This window comes from Chenopodium album, chromosome 26 (assembly GCF_948465745.1).
Source record: "Chenopodium album chromosome 26, dcCheAlbu1.1, whole genome shotgun sequence".
Taxonomy (NCBI): domain Eukaryota; kingdom Viridiplantae; phylum Streptophyta; class Magnoliopsida; order Caryophyllales; family Amaranthaceae; genus Chenopodium; species Chenopodium album.
Window position 1 is genome coordinate 11,128,033 of NC_137859.1, and position 20,492 is coordinate 11,148,524.

General features: G+C 34.1%; 2 protein-coding genes and 1 pseudogene across 2 annotated transcripts; 1 reads left to right on the plus strand and 2 right to left on the minus strand.

Moving 5' to 3' along the window:
* Nucleotides 1-668: 668 nt before the first annotated feature.
* LOC145618295 (uncharacterized) lies at nt 669-6,603 on the minus strand. The gene is made up of 4 exons (XM_081673070.1): nt 6,407-6,603; nt 5,952-6,086; nt 2,007-2,194; nt 669-1,198 (listed from the first exon to the last, which is right to left on the minus strand). Exons 1-4 carry the CDS (start codon nt 6,463-6,465, stop codon nt 1,011-1,013), a joined length of 570 nt encoding a protein of 189 aa, XP_081529196.1. The 5' UTR covers nt 6,466-6,603; the 3' UTR covers nt 669-1,010.
* Nucleotides 6,604-8,886: 2,283 nt separating this feature from the next.
* Nucleotides 8,887-12,292, minus strand: LOC145617365 (hypothetical protein At1g04090-like). Its single transcript, XM_081672054.1, has 2 exons — nt 11,823-12,292; nt 8,887-10,663 (listed from the first exon to the last, which is right to left on the minus strand). Exons 1-2 carry the CDS (start codon nt 11,941-11,943, stop codon nt 9,090-9,092), a joined length of 1,695 nt encoding a protein of 564 aa, XP_081528180.1. The 5' UTR covers nt 11,944-12,292; the 3' UTR covers nt 8,887-9,089.
* A 5,774-nt stretch (nt 12,293-18,066) lies between these two features.
* On the plus strand, nt 18,067-20,414 carry LOC145616641 (putative inactive receptor kinase At1g27190 pseudogene; annotated as a pseudogene).
* The last annotated feature ends 78 nt before the right edge of the window (nt 20,415-20,492 follow it).

Consider the following 20,492-nt stretch of genomic DNA (forward strand, 5'->3'; position numbering starts at 1 on the left):
ATGAACTGAATTGGACTCAGCTAAACTGAACGGAAATGATTATTGTATAAGAGAAGGAAATTAGGAGCTGAATTGAACTGAATTGAGCTGAACTGAATTTCAACGTAACAAAACAGGCCCTAACTTTCTTTATAAATTGGACTGTCTACAAAGAATCCGATATCCTCATGCACGCTAGTCAACCTTATTAAGATAGTACTCCATATCATATGTAGTTTGTATGACGCAAACAACATATGAGACTATCTTAATAAACACTACCAATATACATAAATACTCCTTATTTTTTTACTCCATAGGTAGTACTCCGATATCCTCATGCACGCAAGTGTATCGTATGTAATTTTCATCAATCCTTTTGTATTAAATATGACGCAGACTATATTATATAGATGAGAACTACATATGGAATAAGAAAATACGGAGTATTTATGTAAAAAGAAAATAATATATGAAAAATATAACTCAATACATATTTAAATAAATCAGTGGTCAAAGTTTTTTTTATAAGCTTGTAATTCACCTTCACCAGTTATATAGGCATAAGATACTACCTATGGCATTATACTTATCCATTACAAATGTACAAATCCTCAATTGCACAACTGTAACTAATCTCAATCCAATGTCAAATAACAGAAATACAAACAGAAAAAAAAATAAAACAATAAGGAAGAGAAATTTCTTGAAGTTAAATCTAAAAGATCTAATAGTGTCTCTTTTGTATGCCTTTATAGGCATTTGTAAGCCTCAATTCATACATTGTTTCTACAAAAAAAATTCATCAATAAATTCTAGAGAAAAAACATTTATAAGCCTCAATTCATACATGAACATACCAAGGAAATTATACATGTACTCCTGTGTATGCTCAAAATTGCACGCTCTCCAGGAAAAATCGCGATAATATCTCATGTATGTATAAAAGAATATTTGATTTTTTATTCACTTCCCCTGCAACTATGGAGGAAGTTCTTCCTAAGCGTATTCATGAAAAATGCACTAAGTCGTCATTCTTTACCTGGACTTTTTGTCTCTGGGCACTTAGTGCAAGCTTGACATACAGGGGAGGAGACGTCATCTGAGATATTAATCTTAAGGGTTCTCTGTGCTTCTTCATTTCCTGGAACGTAGAGCACTGCATCCAAAATTAAGATGTCGAAGTTGCGTGGATGAAAGAATGATGACCAGGAGTCATCTGCCAAAAGCAGCAGGAGAATGTCAGCAAAGAGGAAGGGAGAGACAATATAGGCAGCACGCAGCAGTTGATAAATAACCCCCAGCAAAGTTCATTTTAATCCCACTGTCAAGAACTAGTTATCATATTATTTATGCCACATAACGATGTCACAAGATATTAGCGTTTGGTGCTTTGATCCCTCGTTACTTTCGGGACACTCATAAGTGGGCTACAATGGGATTCAACACTCCCCCTCACTTATGGGTGTCCTTAGAACTAGAGCACACCAAAAGGTACAATATAAATCCTCTTTGGGAATGAACATCCAATAGAGGCCCCTTAACCAATGGCTTGACAGATACCCAGTTATAAACGGCCCAACAAACCTGGGCTCTAATACCATGTTAAATTTCGAAACAATATGAAATGGGCCTGGGCAACCCGAACAATGAGGAGGAGAGTTTGGGCCACAAACAAGGCTTTGGAGCTTCCATACTAAAACCAATTGACAATAGTAGGAGGTACTCCTCTACCTTATAAAGTGAAACCATCTCTCCTCTTTCTCCAATGTGGGACTCTCATAAGTGGGCTACAATGGGATTCAACAAGAAATTAGGAATATTTTGTTTGGGCAAATATTATCACAACATATTGCTCAAAGATTAAAAATCATTGCATCAATTTTCTACGATTATCATGTAAAAAGCTACTCTTTCCCCTAACAACCCTCCTCAAACAAAAGTTAGAAAAGGTTTTTTTTTTGGGGGGGGGGGGGGGGGAGATTATAAAAAGATCAGGTAAAAGATAAGAGAAATTATATGTTCACCTCCATCGCAAACAGCCTTCAAGCGAAGAACCCCATCGCCTTGAGGTCCAGAAATAGGGAATGAGCAGGAAACAGATTTTCTCTGGTGAGTCACAGCAAGTGAAGCACTATACCAAGGGCCTTTAACTACTGGTTCACCTATCGCATTTATGACTTCCTGGTTTTTGCTGGCTTTGTCCATTGCCTTGCTGAAACCAAATAGACAAAAGTTAATATCAAGCAGTTTCAAAGTTGAGTTCAAGATGGATTAAATTATATAATGAAATCGAAAAATACTGCATAGCCATTATATGTATATGGCAATTTACAGATAAACCACACTATGCACTGAGTGAGTTATTAACACCTGATTGTATGAAAAAAAAAGTAGGCTTATTAAGTATTTAAGCCACCAGGCACCAGCCAAATACTATAATCAAGCCTGCCTTTTACAAAACTCAATCCAGGCAATACAATATATGCCAAATGCTTGTGCAGAAAACCCATAAAGAGGTTGAAGATGGTCTTTCTTCAGAATATCTCTTAACTTTCTATATTAATGGTAAATATTCTCCTTCCACCAAGACATAGTCATAATTACACATACTACACTAAGATTCCCTGAAAAGATTTAAATACTTTCTTCAAATTGGAGAATTCCACATATTGACTTAAAGCAAAAAATTCACTTCAATTTGTAGGACTTGGATCAATAACAAAGTACACTAAAGTAATGCATCAAGTATAGGGAAAAGGACACTGTAGGTAGTGCAAAAAGGTTGTTATACTTCAAGCATATCTCCTAGGAAAACTCCCCCCTCCCAATCAATACGGTTTGGTGATGGAGAAGCTATAGGATTTCGAGTAATAAAGAATAGTATGATTCACTCACATTAATTCCTTATCGTTAATATGGAGACTGAACATTGAGACTGTTATTTTAGTTGAAGATAAAAATATGACTACATTAGCTAATGCATCATAATAATCCATACACACCTCATATTGTCAGTTGTTACAAGTAAGGCAGTCACCACTCCCCTCCCCACCTCACTTAAAATAAGGGAAAAGAATAAAATGTCTCAAGGAAAAATAATAAGAGATTATAGAATCTTTTTCTCATATCTACAACTGAAGATTCACCAGCTTCCCAACAAGATTCAAGCTTTGTTCACTACACTTCAACAAAGTTTCAGGAGCATGAAATCACTAACTCTTGGCATTTCCTAATGGCTAGAAGTCTAGAATCCCAAACAAAACACGAAGTATTTACTTAGACCATTGATCCATGTTGCATGCACTTTGTTGCATTGTTGTCAAAATCGCGATCCGGATCGTAGGATCGTACGATCTTACGATCCCATTTTAGCCAAACGATTCAGATCGGATGTAGAATCGCAGAGCAAGCAGGATCGTTGTAGGATCGGTCAGGATCGGACAGGATTGGTAGGATCGGTCAGGATCGTTCAGGATCGGGTAGGATCGGAGGATCCTGTTTTATACTTAAATTGTTATTGGATTGTGCAAGATCGGTCAGAATCGGACATAATCGTGTAGGATCGGTTAGAATCGGGTAGGATCGGTCAGGATCGTACGATCCTACTTCTCACATATTAGAATGAGCCTAAAGCAATTAAACTTTTCTCTAAGCTATGAAAATTAATATCCAACTACTAAACCTATAAATATTATCATTTTGATGGCTTAAAAATTGTTTTCTGGTTATGTAGCAACCTTTTTATTACTCTTTTTATCAATTTCGTAGGATCTTACGGTTCTACGATCCGATTTTACCGATTCGATCCTACCCCTCTCATCGATCCAAAGTAGGATCCCGATCCTGACAACCTTGCTTTGTTGTGAATCAATCTATGTTATCTGTTACATGAAATTCACTTAGACAGCCACCCACTTCTTCTTTGTTTTGATGCAACTTTGTTTTCTGACACATAGATTCTGGGCAGCTGGGCACAAACTTTCCCTCAGGAGACAGTCTCTAGTAAAGTGGCAACGCTTAAGCCTGAAGTGCTATTCTTTTCTTTGGTAAAATATACTATAATTTCTTCCCTGATTGTCTCAAATGTTGACTCAGCATCCAAAATATGAAGTCTGTCAATCCAAATACCCATGCTTATATATGCTAATATCACAAGTTGTCAAGCTATATATGGGCCAGAATAGATATCCTCGTATATAAAGGGCACTAGGGCTATGCTTAGCACTATAAAGATGGCCACCCATTTTATAATTTTGGGAATCCTAAGTACAAGAAACTTTCCCTAATATAGTGGCACAGCTATTTATAACTTTTTCAAAGAGTCTCCTCTCATATATTTTTCTCTATGGGTACAAATTTGTCAAGAGATCTCTTTTGATTCCATACCATCATTAATTGAATAAATAAAGAAGACGCAGCAATATCATACAGGCTCCTCCAATATCTATCTTGTAGCAACTCTTCTTCTTCTTCCTTCTTGCAAGATGCAACACATCCAATTAAATTTCACTTTTCAATTATCCTCTCATCAAACAGTAGATCATTTTTCCATCACTATCAATAATAAAAATAGTTAAGTACCTCTCTACACTGATATTATCAATCAGACAAACACACAGTTTTCCAATTAGCATGGAAAGTTAAGAGATTTTTTTAATTTAATTTATTTTATTTTTTCTGGGGGAAAGGAGTTAATGGAAGAAGTAAAATGGTAAATTGTTAGGAAAATCATATACACTTCAGATACTTATGTCGCCTTGCTATGGTGGCAAGAATCTAAAGGGAGCAAAGAGACACAAAGGAACTGAAACCACACTAAGAATCTAAGAGGTCAAAAAACAACATGTAGTTTTGCACAAAGTTTATGGATATCTAGGTCCAATGAATTATACAGTGTGAGTAATTAAATGAATGACATAAGAGTTTTATACTTATAGAGCCTCTTTCTAGCAACTACGAAAAAAGCTTGGGTCCTCCAAGAGAACTCCACTATTAACTTCTTTGCAATATAGTGGTGACCACCATGACAATAACAATAGGCACTACAGTTTTGGTGGGACTAACTACATACTGATACCTTTGATTAATTGTATTCTCAACTATCTGAAATTACCTCTCAAATAGCTATTACTAATTTACTATCCCCTCACCTCTCACATACAATGGACTGAAAGATATGCGTATGTGCACACCTGAATATACCGCATCACTTTCTTTAAATTATAGCAGTTATTGCCACTAGCAAATTCTGTAGCATTAAGAAACTCATTACTAAACAATGTCAATTCCATTGCTTCAACAACCCTTTGCATTTAGGTCCATCAGCAACCCTTGCAATATATAATGAACATAATTGCAAATTTCCTCTACTTCATGTAGCAGTAATTTCATCTAATGATCAGTCAACAAAACACCAAAAATGTAGTAGTGTATTGGAAATAGTTGAGATTTTCTTTGAAGTACCAAATAGGCATTGAAAAGCAAGCATAAGGCACACAACACTACCTGAATATATACACATTACATTCAGTGACAGAGAAAGCACACAATGCAGCACGAAGGGTTGCAGATAGCAACAGAAATCTAACAATTCTACAAATTTCCATCCCATAAGATGGCCTTCAAATAAAAGGCTTCATCAGAAACTGCTACCCATCAAACAGAAGGTCCGGTCTAATAAAATTATTACACGGAGGCAAAACCAGTATACGAAATGTTGTATGTAGAATCGATAAAAGACGACTTGACTCGTGTAACAGGTCAATTGATACGAATAATTTCTAAGGAACTTCTACATTGCGATTTGCGAATGCTAATGGCTAACAGTCTTGATAAGAAAATGTCCGAATGAATGAAACACATAAATGAATCACATTGTTCAACAGTGCATCTTATGTACAAGTCATTATCACTCCATTTCTAAATTCAAAAACCCGGCATGAATAATCAAATTATGAGCCGTGTCATACCTGCTACATCCCTGGTAGATAGCAAGGTCATCAATGGCACTCAAAGCAACACCACCAGTAAGACAAAGCAGTGCAGTCGACACTGCTTTTCTGCCTAATGATCTGCTCTTTTCTTCATTAACAGACTTCGAAGCACTATAACAAAGCCAATCCAAAGAATTAACACATACATCTGACAACAAAAATTGAACTTTTTCAATGATTAAAAAAAAAAAGTCAATTTTGCAGCACAAACTCAAAATGGGCAACAAGAAAGCACAAAAACTCGAGCTAATATGCGATAATTAGCAGATGGGTATTCATTATTAAAGATAGAAATCAATAAATTTCATCAAATAATCAATCATACAACTTGAAAAGCTAGAACCCAGAATTGAAGGAACAAAGAAGCAATAGAATATGAAGCTATCATAGAAAAAGATTAATTATGGAAGAAATTTGACAAATAATGATACCTGAAAAATTGATTTGATGATGAGATCCGTAAAAGAGAGGGTAAATTTCTTCTAAACATGGTTGATTTTGTTTCAAATTTTATTATTCTAAGTGTTAAACCCTAAACAAAACAAATGAAGGGTTTTCGGTATACGACTAGCGAAGCAACAACGTGGTTCCATCCATGCCAATGCCAATGCCACGCCTCCTACTCAAATGGGGTTTGAACACTCCTAATTTTGCTTCTGTCAAATTGTCGATGCAATTAAGAATTAACTGGGTGCAGTGCCCCTAGCCCAGATTGGTTTTGTGTCTCGAGCCTTGGAAGGCCGAGGTGACAATGTGTTCGGGTCGAATTTAAGTCGTGGTTTTATTTTCACTTAAAGTTAATAATAATCAATAAGGCTATATTCGGACCTCTAATACAGGGATGTACATCAAATTAAGATTAGAACAAAAAATTAATACTCATATTCAACATTCGGAGACTGCACCAGTTAAGCTGTAATTGATCTTAGACCAAACTAATAAAAGTAATCTAAAACTCAAACTTGATCGATCTATTTAGATCTGTGTTAGAATTCTTATTTATATATTAAAATATGAATATAAATTCTCAATAAAAAAAATTGGATCGATTTTCTTCTATTCGAGACATTGCCCGAGCCAATTACTAATAAAAAAAAATCTTAAATAGAAAGTTATTAGGGTGTCACTAGTAAGTCGACTGTTACAACAAGCAATTAATTCAAGTTAACGAAATTTATTATTATTATTTTATTCCTGGAGGTAAAAGAGGCACCTTCATTAAGGACAGTCAAGGTTAAATTTTAACACCCTTGTCACCGCACAATATTATTTGGATTTAACTATTTGTACACACAATAGTTCAAGCACAGTGGGTCATTTAATTTATGTTTGTGCTGATGAGGCAATTTGAATCCATACACACTAAGCTAAGCTTGGTCTAGTGGTAAGATTGTCACCTTCCAACCTTGAGATTGGGGGTTCAATCCCCACTCTCAAAGTGTTTGACCTGCAAATACCGGACCAAAATAACCGTGAGGGTTAAAGTTCGGTCAAGGTCTTTCTCCTTACCTTAAAAAAAAAAAAAAAAAAAATTGAATCCTTACACAATTCCAAGTTCTTATTGAAAGGAATGGTGTCCTTTGAACAAGTGTATTATTCTGATAGCGGGTTCAGAATTATTAGAAAGCTAATATATTCAGTAAGGTCAAGTGATCGGAATGCCTGGGTGGAGGCCGCTTCCGATCAGTAATATTAATATAATTAGTATTACAGCTTAATCTTGACTGAACCCTTCGGGTCACTCCCAAGCAAATATATGCGAACCAACTCGACGAATTAATTTCGTCGCCTGAGTGTTAAATATTTAGACGTCGGTAATTCGAGCTTAGAGCGTCGAAACCGATCGTCGGAAGTCGAGTACTCGAGTCTAAAATGATAAAAGATGAGACGCGCAAAATAATAATAAATCGACCATATTCCCGAAAATACCCCTAGCATCGGAGTGCCCCGAGCATTCGAATGCTAGGGGCAAGACGAGCTAGCACACCGTGCTAGCAGCCCCGGCCAGCCGCGGCTAGGCACAGCAGCAACCGCACCAAACCGCAGCAGCAGCCGCGCACAGCAGCAGCAGGTGCAGGCTGGGCTCGGGCCAGGTGCGGGCCGGGCTCGGGCTTGGCTCGTGGCTTGGCTCGGGCCATAGGGCCATGAATAAGGGGAAGCTTGGAATATGAGAGTAAGTGGGAGAGGACATGTGACACAAGGAGAGCATTGGGTGGGGAGCAAGTATGGTCCCCTACTATCCATGTGGTCCTCACCAACCCATCTCACATGGTGATGCCACTTGTAGATTTATTATTAGTTTGCAATTTTAATTTAATTTAGCTTTAAATTAATTTGTGGAATTTCATGATCCCACATTGATGGGATAGAAATTCCCACTCATACTTTCCTCTATAAATACCAACCTTGGGATTTGGAGTAAAGTACTTGAGTGGGAGTTAAAAAGAGCATTCCATAATTTTTGGGAAAACTCTTAAACTCACATAACACTCGGGTTTGGGTCGGACCTTGCTAACCCCAAGGTAGTAGACCTTAAAGTTGTGTTCGCCCATTTGTGGGTGGATACCGTCGGAGGCTCAGCGCTTGACGTGCTAGTAGCTTTCAAGTAAGAGCCCCGGGTTTTGGGCGAAGCTTGCTTCGAGGGTAAGATTCGTTATCTTTTCTTTGTGAATATTTATTTATGCTTTGTGATTTTAATTATTGCGAGTGGTTCCTCGGGAAGGGGTTGTTTTCGCGGTGAGTCGGACTCACCAAACCCCAACACTTATAGTCATATTCGAGGGTTGTAATGATACTAATGGAGTATTAACTCAAGATAATGTTCCCTAAGATATCGTTCATGTATCACATTGTTAGTTCGAAAAGAAGTTACAGTATGGAGTGTGATCTTACAGTCTTACTATGACATCCTTTGAAATACGAAGTGTATAAATATACAATCAAAACAATTCACAATGTATGCATATAATTTTATAAAACACTTCCATTTACATGTTCTTTACACTCTTTTTGGCCCTTTTTGCCAACAAGCTTGAATTGAAGTCTAGAAAGATAAATCCTGTTAATATGATCCTAGAACAGGGTTAAACAGAATGACTTTTGGCAAAAGTTATTCTACCACCTTTCATCCCCTAACCAGTTGTTCTTCTCTTTTGGACCACTTGGTCCAGACTGCTCACAAAGTTCTCCGGGAAGCTTGCCAACCAAGGTTGCAATTGAACGTCGTAACAGCAATGGAAACCGTTTGATCACCTTATCTAGCTCTTTCCTCGAATCATAAACAATATGTGGCCCCCACTCTCTCATATACTGCAGCCAGAAAGGCTCAGTAACATCTTCTCCAAGATATTCAGCAGCAATAATCTCATAATGAGTGCTAGAATCTACAAAGAAGTTGCTTCTAGCACAATCATTTCTTATCCCAATACCAAGACTTGAAGACCCTTGAAGATAGGTTCCCGGAAATGGGTAGCAAGCATGGCCATGTTTAGATGCATAGACGACAGGTCGGTTTCCCTCTATGAACTCCAAATCACAAGCATTCTTCCACACACCACCACTGTGCTGTGAGAAGTATACACTATGAAGTTCACCGGTAAAGTTGCTTATACGAAGAGTAAAATGTTCCCAATCACCAATATGTTCACCTGTCCTGCTCAGAGAAATATTACGTGGTCCAATCTTTATGGTGGCTGGTCCATTGAATGGTGAAAAGAGCCACATTGCTAAATCAGTGAATGTGCCACCTAAAGCTGGTTTTACATGAACATAAAGTTTGGCTGTTTCAAGGTTCCCACGCTTGAGAACTTCCCTTCGTTCATCAGCAGGAAGGTCTAACCAAAACTCACCGTCATTTTCTCCACCACGAGGCAGATTAGAGCCTTCAGCATCAATAGGTTCACCATTAGACTGCCCAGCTTTATATAGAAGAGCTCCGTTTATGAAGAACCATGAAACAGAAGAGGGAAAGTAGACCTCATCAGGGTGGAGGAAAACAGTGGGACCATAGTGATGAATCAGTGCATGGATCTGATCGAGATTTGGCATTGCGTGCCAATCGGGGTCTTTGTTTTTCAAACATGTATCAGGAATTTCTTCTTCTGCAGCCCAAAGACTAGTACAACAGAAGGTTCCAACAGGTACACCTCTCCCCTGCATACCTCTGTTACGAGGCCTAGTCTTAAAGAGTTTGCAAGGGATATTCCGGAATTTTGAGTTTATTTCAAGCATTGAATCACAAGTCTCACAATCATCGACAAGGTCCTGTCTGACACATCCTACTTCAGCCAGATCAGGTTTACCAGGCTGGGTTGTCACAACAAAGCCTAAGGCTTTATAGCCTGAAGGGGGTTTCGGCAGCCAGAAGTAACTATGTTGATCATAAATTTCCATACCGTCATCTGAATTCCAGACCAAAGTATAATCAACAGGCATCACAATGGCTGGTAAGCTAGGATCTTGAGACGCCAATCCCTTAGCAACCAGAACATAGCCATTTAAAGGCTTGTCATTTGGTTGGCAGTAATGACCAAGGCTGAAAAATCCTTCAGGTATGCCCACAGGCTTATAGAATGAAATACCTTTTCTTCTGTCATGTGACAGATGAGAGCCCCAGATAAACTCGAACCTCTTAATTTGTGCAACTTCTATCTCTCCAAGGTTTATTACCCCAGTGGCAAATCCTCGCCCTGATTAATATCAACACAAGTGATAATTGTGAATATGTGATTCTATGGTACATGTTAAGGTCACACTTCATTGTCAACTTAAATTTGTGATTCTGTAGTTCAATTAATTGTTAAACCATACGAACGTGCTCTAGGATATCCAGAATTATCTGAGTAATTTCCATCCTAGGTAGGACTAAGACTACCACGAAACTACATGATGCATGCCAAGTCCTGTTATCCTTGCTTTGCCGAGTTTAGGCAGAAAAAGATGCTCTATAAGTGTATGATAATTGATAAATGACTTTCGCTATGCAAAATTGGTCTAAAAGTTTATGCTGATTATCTATTCCACAAACAGCAGCAATCTTTGTAAATCATAGAAAGCAGTCAAATACTCGAATAGTCATAAATGCACGGCGAGAAAATTATGACTAAACATATCTTAGTAAAATTTGACTGATGTATTTCTGAATATGAAATCTTTTACTCTAGATGATTGCAACAAAAGGCATGGAATTGTAAAAGCAAAAACAGAAAGAAAGCAACAGTTTGTAATATTAACAAAACAAAAGAAGATATTTGCAAAAGAACAACTTGTTTAATTGAATTTAGAAAAATAACATGTATTGTCATTTGTCAGCTTCTTCAATTGCTGTACATTTAGACACCCAAAATCAACTATTTACCCAAATAAGGGTTCAACACCAATTTATTGTGAAACAAGGTCAACCATTTACCCTTTTGGCCTTTTGAACTCATACTTGTATAACTTGTAGTACATGAATTCTAGTGTGACACGGTCTCATATAAGCTAAGATAAGCTTACTTATACAATCAATGTACATATTAAGATTATAGTATAAGTAAAATCATTAAGAAGAATTTGTCACTATATTAATCATAAATTCATAATCAATTGATCCAAACACAAATTTCACCAAACAACATAATAAACAACCTAGAGAGTAAAAACATGGTCAAGTTTCACATTTTCAACAACTCTCACCAATCCATATGCTCGTTTGTGTGATACACCCACTCCACTCCCCTAACCCAAGTACTCATAACCACGTTCCGAGATCAAATCCCGTCTACATTACTAATATTCTAACAACGCAAAACAAAGCATTCTTCAACAATATATAAAGAACAAAAATGACAGGTAGTAGAAACACACCTTGAGGCCACTTAGGCATTGGAGCTGGTAACATGAAAGTAGATAAAGAAGGCGACATATTCACAGCTTTAATTCCATAATTGCTGGGACACCCAATAATCTTGCTCAACCACAACCCCATCAATTCAACTCAACTCTAATTGATCAAACCCATTTTCACAAAACGGGTTTCTGGGTAATCGGGTTTGAGTTTTACCCCGATAATTTAAGAAGTTATCCAATCAAGAATTCTCCAGATTATTATTGATCATGTATTTTTTTTTGTTCTTGAATTTTCAGGATTTGTGGGATGGTTTTGAAAGGAGAGGGAAGATGGGTTTAAGCAAGATCCGAATGAAAATCCGGGTTTCAAATTGCAGGATGTAAATGAAAGGAAAGGGAATCAATTGAATTCCTTGTTCATGTTGTGGTCTTTTCTTCTTGAGTAATATTCTTTGTTTGTTGGGCTGATCTACCAAAAGAAAAGAAGAAAGCTACAGTATGTCCACCAATCCATGATTAGAATCATTAAATTAAAAATGTTATCTCAATTTTACATGTCATGGACTCATGGTCCCATACTCCCATGGACAAGTTTGTATTAATTAAGTAGGGTTATTCATTGGTCTAAATATAAATCAGGCTAAAAAATTTAAAAATTTTAAGTCAAAATAAATATACGAGTACCTAGTATTACATTGAAATATTTTATATGTGACAAATAACACCCCATAGTTGCAACTAATATTTAACGGAGGTAATATTTAATAAATCATTCATATGCCACATATCACTGATAAAGGATATTTTAGGTTGTTAGATTCTAAAACACCTTCAATCAAACAAAGATTTATGATACCTAAACCTAACACTGAATACAAGTCTAGTGGCAAGTCAAGGGTTGATCCACAAAGAATGGCGGATCACCACAATCATCACCAATAACTAAGCTAGGCCAACAATAGGTAAAACGAGAACTAACACTACAAAACTAGACTAGACTAAGACAAAAGCTAAAACACTAAGGAAATGGTTAGGCATAGCATTCACTCAAACATAAACAAAGCATGGAATTGAATCAAAATATGAACTAAGCAACTCATGTCAATAATTTAAAAGCACAATCCAACCACCTAACGGGATTAATTGATTTCTCAACTCATCCCTAACTTACACTATCGTCATAAGCCATGTGAATCGGGGTACAATTCAAGTCAATCATTCAATGGACAATCATAGATCACGCTATCGCCATAACCTAGTTCAATCCACCCAACTATAACAATTGATAGGCATCTCAAATGCAATAATTGGTAGACATGGAATACAAAGCATTTTAATCACAAACAAATCAATTCCAAATTCTAAGACATGCTCAAGATCCAACTACACCACAACCATCCCCTAAATGGGGGAATTACTCACTAACCATGCTAATAATTAGATTAACCAACAAATTAATAACCACCAACATGATTAACAAGCAATCAACAAAGCAAAATCAAAATAAAACAATAAAGATAGAGAGAAGCTAAGGTAAGTATTGCTTATTGATTGATGGTGAATATCTACAAGCAAGATGATCAATCTTTCTCTTCAAAATCCAAGCTAACAATGGAAAAACTCTCACTTTCTCTCTCTAAACTACTCTAATCCTAAGTTAAACCTAAAGAGAGGGGCTTTATTAAAACTAGAGAAAAATGATCTAAAAGAATAGAAGATGTCTAAAAATTCTCCGTACAAACAAGCCTCGCGTATTTATAGAGTCGCGGAAATAAGCTGAATATGGGTCCGGTGCGAGCCCGCGCACGGGGGTCTACGTTCTCGCGCTTTTGTGGGTATGCGTGGTTTGTGTTGCTAGGCTGCGCGCCTGTAATGCTGGATTGCGCGCCTGTGCACAGATCGCGCACAGCCCGTGCGAAGGTTCCAATGTGCACGCCCGTGTACCTCGCTTTCTTCAAATTTTCTCTCGAGTTTCCTTGAATTCTTCTTCACAATCCTTGACTTCAAATACCTAAGTAAAAACACCAAGGTAAGCAATAAGGTAGGGGCAACAGTGCGAACACGCAAGAAGAGTAAGCATTTAGGCGCATACGTGATTTCATCCAAAATACATCGAGACATGAATGCACACATTATTTAAATAAAATAACTATAAAATAACCTAAGACAAGCTAAAACAAAGCAAAAGCACTATTCTAAGAGTGACATTTGCAAAACCACTACTCTAAGAATGACATAAATGTCACTTATCAATCACCTACCTTAATCTTTCTTTCTTTGTATTCCCTTTTTAATATAAAAATAATTTAAATAATATATTATATAATGTTAAAGTGTGTATGCATTTCGTAACTTGCAATTTTAAGTAAGAAAATAAAGTGTTTCATTTTCACCGTAATAAAATAAAGTTGAACTAGAATGGATCAATTTGGGTCAAATCGGGCCTTTTTCATTTCTTATTAATTTTCTAAATAAAATAATCATTCTTACAAACAATGATTATCAGGTAGGGTTTGATAGATTTGGATTAAAGGAGTGATTTTGAATAGATTTTAGATTAAGGTAATTGGATATGAGGCAATTTTGTCATCATATCTATATACATAATGCTCTATTCAAAGTTCATCCCCAAATAAACTTGTGAAATTTTGTGTATGCAGAAGAATAGAGTGCACATGATATTTAGGGGGTGTTTGGAAACCAGCTTTTCAGCTGGCTTTTGGCTTCTTCAAGTTGGTCAAACAGCCAAAAAACATGTTTGGTTAGTGGCTTTTTAACTGGCTGAAAAGCTGGCTTTTAAGCCAAAAGCTAGTTGGAGCAGCTTTTGGCTAATGACTTTTCGCTTATTGACATAATTAACTTTTGATTAATTATAATTAATAATTGATAATTAATAATTGATAATTGATAATTAATAATTAATAATTGATAATTAATAATTAATAATTGATAATTGGTAATTAATAATTGATAATTCATAATTAATAATTAATAATTGATAATTGGTAATTAATAATTGATAATTAATAATTAATAATTAATAATTAATAATTGATAATTGATAATTAATAATTAATAATTAATAATTAATAATTAATAATTAATAATTAATAATTAATAATTAATAATTAATAATTAATAATTAATAATTAATAATTAATAATTAATAATTAATAATTAATAATTAATAATTAATAATTAATAATTAATAATTAATAATTAATAATTAATAATTAATAATTAATAATTAATAATTAATAATTAATAATTAATAATTAATAATTAATAATTAATAATTAATAATTAATAATTAATAATTAATAATTAATAATTAATAATTAATAATTAATAATTAATAATTAATAATTAATAATTAATAATTAATAATTAATAATTAATAATTAATAATTAATAATTAATAATTAATAATTAATAATTAATAATTAATAATTAATAATTAATAATTAATAATTAATAATTAATAATTAATAATTAATAATTAATAATTAATAATTAATAATTAATAATTAATAATTAATAATTAATAATTAATAATTAATAATTAATAATTAATAATTAATAATTAATAATTAGTAATTAATAATTAATAATTAATAATTAATAATTAGTAATTAATAATTAGTAATTAATAATTAATAATTAGTAATTAATAATTAGTAATTAATAATTAGTAATTAATAATTAATAATTAATAATTAATAATTAATAACTAACAATTGATAATTAGTAATTAATAATTGATAATTGATAATTCATAATTGATAATTAATAATTAATAATTAATAATTGATAATTAATAATTCATAATTGATAATTAATAATTAATAATTAATAATTGATAATTAATAATTAATAATTAATAATTGATAATTAATAATTGATAATTAATAATTGATAATTAATAATTCATAATTAATAATTAATAATTAATAATTGATAATTTACAATTAATAATTAGTATTTAATAATTAATAATTAATAATTGATAATTTATAATTGATAATTAATAATTAATAATTAATAATTGATAATTAATAATTGATAATTAATAATTAATAATTAATAATTAATAATTAATAATTTACAATTAATAATTAGTATTTAATAATTAATAATTAATAATTAATAATTAATAATTTACAATTAATAATTAGTATTTAATAATTAATAATTAACAATTAATAATTAGTATTTGATAATTAATATTATTATTTAATAATTAATAATTAGTGTTTAATAATTAATAATTAATTGTTGTTATTATTCAATAATTATTTTTTAATTTATTAGTATTAAAATGGAGTAATATTAGTAATTTATAGTATATTACTATTGATAATTATCAATTTATAACTTATATACAATTATTGTTAATTAATAACCAATAATTAATTTGAATTATAACTAATTATTAGAAAATTATTGTAAATAATTAATAATTAATTTACAATTATTATAACCAATAATTTATTATTTTAATTAATATTGAAGTACTATATTAGTTCATTAGTGTTGATATTGTTTAACAATAGCTATCACCCAACAGCCAATTTACCAAACACTACAACTCTAGTCAAACAGCCAACTCAAAAGCCAATCTAAACAGCCAGTCAAACCAGCCAACTAAAACAGCCGACAGCCAACAGCCAACAGCCAATTGCCAAACAGGGCCTTAGTGTTGCATTACTATTGCAACCATTTTGAAACTTCTAGAAATTAAACACTTCATAGTTAGTATCCTAAAGCCACGTTATGCATCGTAATAAAGGCCATAAACCCAATTACAATCTACTTTTAAGAACGCAAATGTGCGAGTGAGAAAACTACACGAGTAGCATACCCCAACCAATACTATATATTAATATATTATACAAAATACATTTAATCATTTATATCCAACCAAAACTATATGATTATAAAGATTACAACTCAACATTTTTAGTTCTTCATTGATGGGATCATCGTCAAATGATACTCACATTGACAGTGATTGCCTTAGCATTATTCCTAGTGCTTCCTTCTAAGCATCGATGGTGATTGCCTAAGCACTAATAAGCATAATTGTTGTGGACATGAAATCATAAATGATCATAAAAAGGGATTTTTTTTATTTTTTTTTATTTTTTTTTTTTAACTCACTAAACCTCAAAGTTTTTACAAAGTATATACACTTGGGGTGTTATGTAATGAGTACATGAAATTAGTCAAAAATCAATTTTTTTTTTTTTTTGGAAGAAAATCAAAATTATTTATTTGGATAAGGTCAAGTAAAATCATTTATTTGTGTTTTACTATGTATAGAATTTGTTGCTCTATTTAACTTTTTGTACACAACATGTTAACCGCCTTTATTTGAGAGAAGCACAACCCGATTTGACACGAAAAAACATGCTAGTATAATTAATGAGGCAAGTTAAGCTTAGTTACACAAACATGACATGATGACATGTGGACTTAGGCCATACATGAGCCAACCTTTTGAAAATTTCGGCACAACATGTACATTGTGGACCTTGCCTAGTGACCTCAAAGTACGTGAGCTCGACACGAGGCATGACCCGAAATGACCCGCTACAATCTTAAGTGTATACAAACAATGAAATTTGAACTTTTGATATATTCTCTCTTCATTGTATGAAGAAAAATTAGGAAAATAATTCGTATGTGATTTAGGACTAATTATCATACGTTAAGATAATAAAAGAAAAAAGAGTAAGGCTATTTTAAGGTAAACTTAGTCAAGCAAATACTTGCTTACTCGTACTTAAGAAATTATCAAATTACATATCGTTAAGAATTCATAATATCGTAAATAAAGTTATGAAAACTTCATATTTATAATATTGGTGAGTCACTCTAGCGTCGAGCCTTGACTTCCATAGGTCATATAGGATGAAGATTGGAAAAGTATCACTAATAAATTTTAGGATGTAGGAACTAGGATAAAATCCAACCGAGATTATTATAGTCATATTTTCCTTTAGTAAAATGCTAAGCAAAGCATGATACAACTTATCGCAAATCGAGTTACATACTTCATAATATGCAAGACCATTTACTTCGAATCTCATTTACATTAATGTCTTTTTCACGTTTCATAAACAAGGATCATTCTTCCTTTCCACCCCTTAAAATGACAATTTTGCCCTTGAAAGGTGATATATCACCCCTCCCACTCCATCCACATCCCGTGGGACCCCAATTCCAGAAAATACAAAACAAAAACAGAAAACAAATGACAGTCAAATGCTCTTTCATTCCTTTCAAAGCAAAGACCATTCAACTCTAAAAACTCCTTTCTTTCTTTACTACCATTCAAAATTTCCAGCTAATTATACTCCACCATGCCCAAAAGTTGACCTCAACCCTAAAACCTAAACCCCCCATTTCATCTTCTTCTTCATTTCAATCTACTGTATATGTATTTTTTTCTGCTTAATTTTTCTGGGTAATTTTCAGTGATGAAGAAGAAGCAAAATTCAGATCTACCCACTTTCCAATTCATCATTTTCTCTCTCCTAACTCTCTCTTTTGCTGTTGAAGATGATGTAAAGTGTCTGCAAGGTGTAAAAAACAATTTGAAGGACCCACAAAGTAAGCTTAATTCATGGAATTTCAAAAATTCTTCTGCTGAAGTTGGTTTTGTCTGCAAATTTGTGGGTGCTTCTTGTTGGAATGATAAAGAAAATCGATTAATTAGTCTTCAACTTAGAGATTTTCAACTTTCTGGGGAAATCCCAGAATCTCTTGAGTTTTGTTCTAGCATTCAGAATCTTGATCTTTCTGGTAATTCTCTTACTGGTAATATCCCTTCTAAGATCTGTTCATGGCTTCCTTTTTTGGTAACTTTGGATTTGTCTAGTAATAAATTGTCTGGTCAAATTCCACCTGATCTTGGTAAATGTCAGTATTTGAATAAATTGATTTTGTCTGATAATCAGTTATCTGGTAGTATTCCTGTTCAATTGTCTAATTTGAATCGATTAAATGACTTTTCTGTTGCTGGGAATGGATTATCTGGGCCAATTCCGGAGTCTTTTGCTCATTTTGACAAGTCAGGGTTTCAAGGGAATGATGGGTTATGTGGGGATCCAATTGGGTCTAGTTGTAATGGATTGAGCAAGAAGAATTTGGCCATTATTATAGCTGCAGGTATTTTCGGGGCGGCTGCATCGTTGTTGGTAGGGTTTGGGGTGTGGTGGTGGTATTTTTCGAGGGCGAGCCGGAGGAGGAAGGAAGGGTATGGGCTAGGGAGAGGTGATGATGGTACTTGGATTGATAGGTTGAGGGCTCATAAGCTTACTCAGGTTTCCTTGTTTCAAAAACCGCTTGTGAAAGTTAAATTGTCGGATTTGTTGGCTGCCACTGATAATTTTAGTGCTGAGACTATTATGATCTCGACTAGGATGGGAACTACTTACAAGGCTATGTTGGCAGATGGTTCTACTTTGGCAATCAAACGGCTTAATGCGTGTAAGCTGAGTGAGAAGCTATTTAAGACGGAGATGAATAGGTTGGGAAAGCTTAGGCATCCGAATTTAGTGCCATTGTTGGGTTATTGCCTTGTGGAAGATGAGAAGCTTTTGGTATATAAGTACTTGTCTAATGGGACTTTGTATTCGGTGCTACATGGAAAAACGATTGAATTGGATTGGCCGATGAGGTTTAGAATTTGTTTAGGTGCTGCCAGAGGGCTTGCTTGGCTCCATCATGGAGTGGAGCCTCCGCATTTGCACCAAAACATAAGTTCGAATGTGATTCTTCTTGATGAAGATTTGGATGCTAGGATCATTGATTTTGGGTTAGCAAGACTTATTTCTGCCTCAGAATCGCAGAATCAGAGTAGTTTTGTTAATGGTGATTTAGGAGAGTTTGGGTATATAGCACCAGAGTACTCAAGCACCATGGTGGCGTCACTTAAAGGGGATGTTTATGCATTTGGTGTAGTTCTTTTGGAATTATTGACAGGCATAAAACCGTTGGAAGTGAGTGCTGTAGAGGAAGGTTTCAAGGGCAACTTGGTGGATTGGGTGAATCAGCTGTCGAGCTCTGGGCGAATAGTGGAAGCCATTGATAAAGATATACGTGGGAGAGGTTATGACAATGATATTCTTCAGGTCTTCACAATTGCCTCAAATTGTATAGTACCCCGTCCCAAGGATAGATGTTCCATGTTGCAGGTTTATGATTCACTAAACAGCTTGACTGAGGACCATCCTTCCGAGCAATTTGATGACTTTCCATTGATTTTTGGAAGGCAGGATATGGATTAGCCACCTTTATACCAGCATAGTATCCAGGTTCACAACGATATTATTTGAGAGCGTGGTTCTTTTGTTCTGGTAAATTTGTATAATGCACCTGTATAATGAACCCTTTTGAAACTTTATATGTTGCAAACGAAAATAGATACCCAACTTTTGGTGGAAAGCTACCTTTGAGTCTCTTGATGTCTGTGATATGCTCACTTGTTTTGAGATGCATTATCTGAAGTTTATTGTAGCATGTAATTTCATACTTCATTGTACTATGTGTAAATCAAAAGATGGATCAAACTTTCCTTCAATCTTTGAGGAAAGAAACGGAAAATTGTCCAAATTTCCTAGTCAAGCTTATTATTTCGTATATAATGTACTTTAATAAATTAGTCTTAATTCAATTACAAAT

Excerpts from the sequence above, each read along its gene's own strand:
- LOC145617365 (XM_081672054.1), bottom strand. The coding sequence starts at position 11,943 with ATGGGGTTGTGGTTGAGCAAGATTATTGGGTGTCCCAGCAATTATGGA. Across the intron at positions 10,664-11,822 it reads AATGCCTAAGTGGCCTCAAG|GGCGAGGATTTGCCACTGGG; the intron begins GTGTGTTTCTAC and ends GATATTAATCAG.
- LOC145618295 (XM_081673070.1), bottom strand. The coding sequence starts at position 6,465 with ATGTTTAGAAGAAATTTACCCTCTCTTTTACGGATCTCATCATCAAAT. Across the intron at positions 6,087-6,406 it reads TCATCAAATCAATTTTTCAG|TGCTTCGAAGTCTGTTAATG; the intron begins GTATCATTATTT and ends GCTTTGTTATAG. Across the intron at positions 2,195-5,951 it reads ATCTACCAGGGATGTAGCAG|CAAGGCAATGGACAAAGCCA; the intron begins GTATGACACGGC and ends ATTTGGTTTCAG.